Source organism: Malurus melanocephalus, unplaced genomic scaffold (genome assembly GCF_030028575.1).
Source record: "Malurus melanocephalus ecotype Western Australia unplaced genomic scaffold, MMel_1.1 scaffold_1166, whole genome shotgun sequence".
NCBI lineage: Eukaryota > Metazoa > Chordata > Aves > Passeriformes > Maluridae > Malurus > Malurus melanocephalus.
Window position 1 is genome coordinate 1 of NW_026624398.1, and position 1,330 is coordinate 1,330.

At 62.9% G+C, this 1,330-nt stretch overlaps 2 protein-coding genes across 2 annotated transcripts in view; both read left to right on the forward strand.

Moving 5' to 3' along the window:
* The first annotated feature begins 272 nt into the window (after nt 1-272).
* On the forward strand, nt 273-896 carry LOC130586477 (transcription factor CP2-like protein 1). The gene has a single exon (XM_057387282.1). It carries the CDS (start codon nt 531-533, stop codon nt 894-896), a length of 366 nt encoding a protein of 121 aa, XP_057243265.1. The 5' UTR covers nt 273-530.
* A 55-nt stretch (nt 897-951) lies between these two features.
* LOC130586474 (transcription factor CP2-like protein 1) overlaps nt 952-1,330 on the forward strand; it is a 2,704-nt gene continuing 2,325 nt past the window's right edge. The window contains exon 1 of the mRNA XM_057387279.1: nt 952-999. Coding sequence (XP_057243262.1) covers nt 952-999 — 48 coding nt within the window. The remainder of the gene's footprint in view (nt 1,000-1,330) is intronic.

The window sequence follows — 1,330 nt, forward strand, 5'->3', positions numbered from 1 at the left end:
GGGTGCCCCCCTCGTGTGACACCCCCGTGTCTTGTCCCAGTGTCACCCTGAGGGAGGGGACAGCACCCATAGATTCCCCCCCAGTTTGCATGGACACCCCACCTCCCCAAAACTTGGCAACCCCAACACCCAAAGGGGGCACACAGTACCCAACCCCCCACTTTATCCCCTGAGGGGGCTGTGCAAACACCCTTTTTCTCCCCAAAATGAGCCAAATCTGGCAGAATTTACAGGGTTTAAAGGAGGGGTGTAACAGGACACACACGGGCGGTTCTGGGCTGGGACAGAGGGTCTGGGGGAGCCCCATGGAGCTCCCCGTGTCCCCCCCATTGTGTTGACACCAAACGGTGCCCCCCCCCACACACTATTTACTGTCAACACCCCAAACTGGTCCCAACTGGGCCAAACTGGGCCCAACCCCGCTGACATCACCCTCCCTGTGCCTATAAAAGTGGGGGTGGGGCCACCCACCTGTCCCCTCTCCGCTGTCACCCTCTGGTTGTGGGGTGTCCCCCCCTGCTCCCCCCACCATGCTCTTCTGGCACGGCCAGCCCGACCACTACTGGTCCAGCCCTGGGGACATGTACCCCCTGCCCAGTTCGGGGGTGCTCAGGTACCCCCCACCCCAAAAACCTGCCGGCTTTGGGGAAACTGAGGCACAGTTCCCACCGGTTTTTGGGGGTGTTTCCCTCAGGGACCCCCCTGTCCTGCCCTACCTGAAGCAGGAGGAGCCCAACGSCATCTCCACATCGCAGCCGCCTCTCCCGGCGTTCCAGTACGTTCTGTGCGCCCCGACCTCCCCGGCCGTGCGGCAYCACGAGGAGACCCTCACCTACCTCAACCAGGGTGAGTCTGGGGGCGCCGGGGGCGAGGGACCCCCACCCAGCCCCCGCTGAGGGCTCAGCACCCGCCCCGGAACCCTCCCCAGGACAATCGTACGAGATCCGAATGATGGGAACGCCCCGGGGAGACCCCGCCGAGGGCCGGAGGATGGTCAAGGTGAGCCGGGTGGAGACCCCCGGGACGGGGGGGGGAAGCGTCGGGCAAAGATCTGGGCTGAAATCTCGGTTCAGCCCCAGTTCGGCCCTATTTCAGCCCTATTTTAGTCCCAGTTCAGCCCCAGGCTGGTCCCAGTTTAGACCCAGTTCAGCTCAGGTTCAGCCCCAGTCCAGCCCCATTTCAGCCCCATTTTAGTCCCAGTTCAGTCTCATTTCAAGCCTCATCTAAGCTCCAGTTTAACCCCAGTCCAGCCCCAATTATGGCTCAGTCCAGGCTCATCTCAGCCCCAGTTTTGCCCCAGTCCAACCTCAGTCCAGCCCCAGTCCAGCCC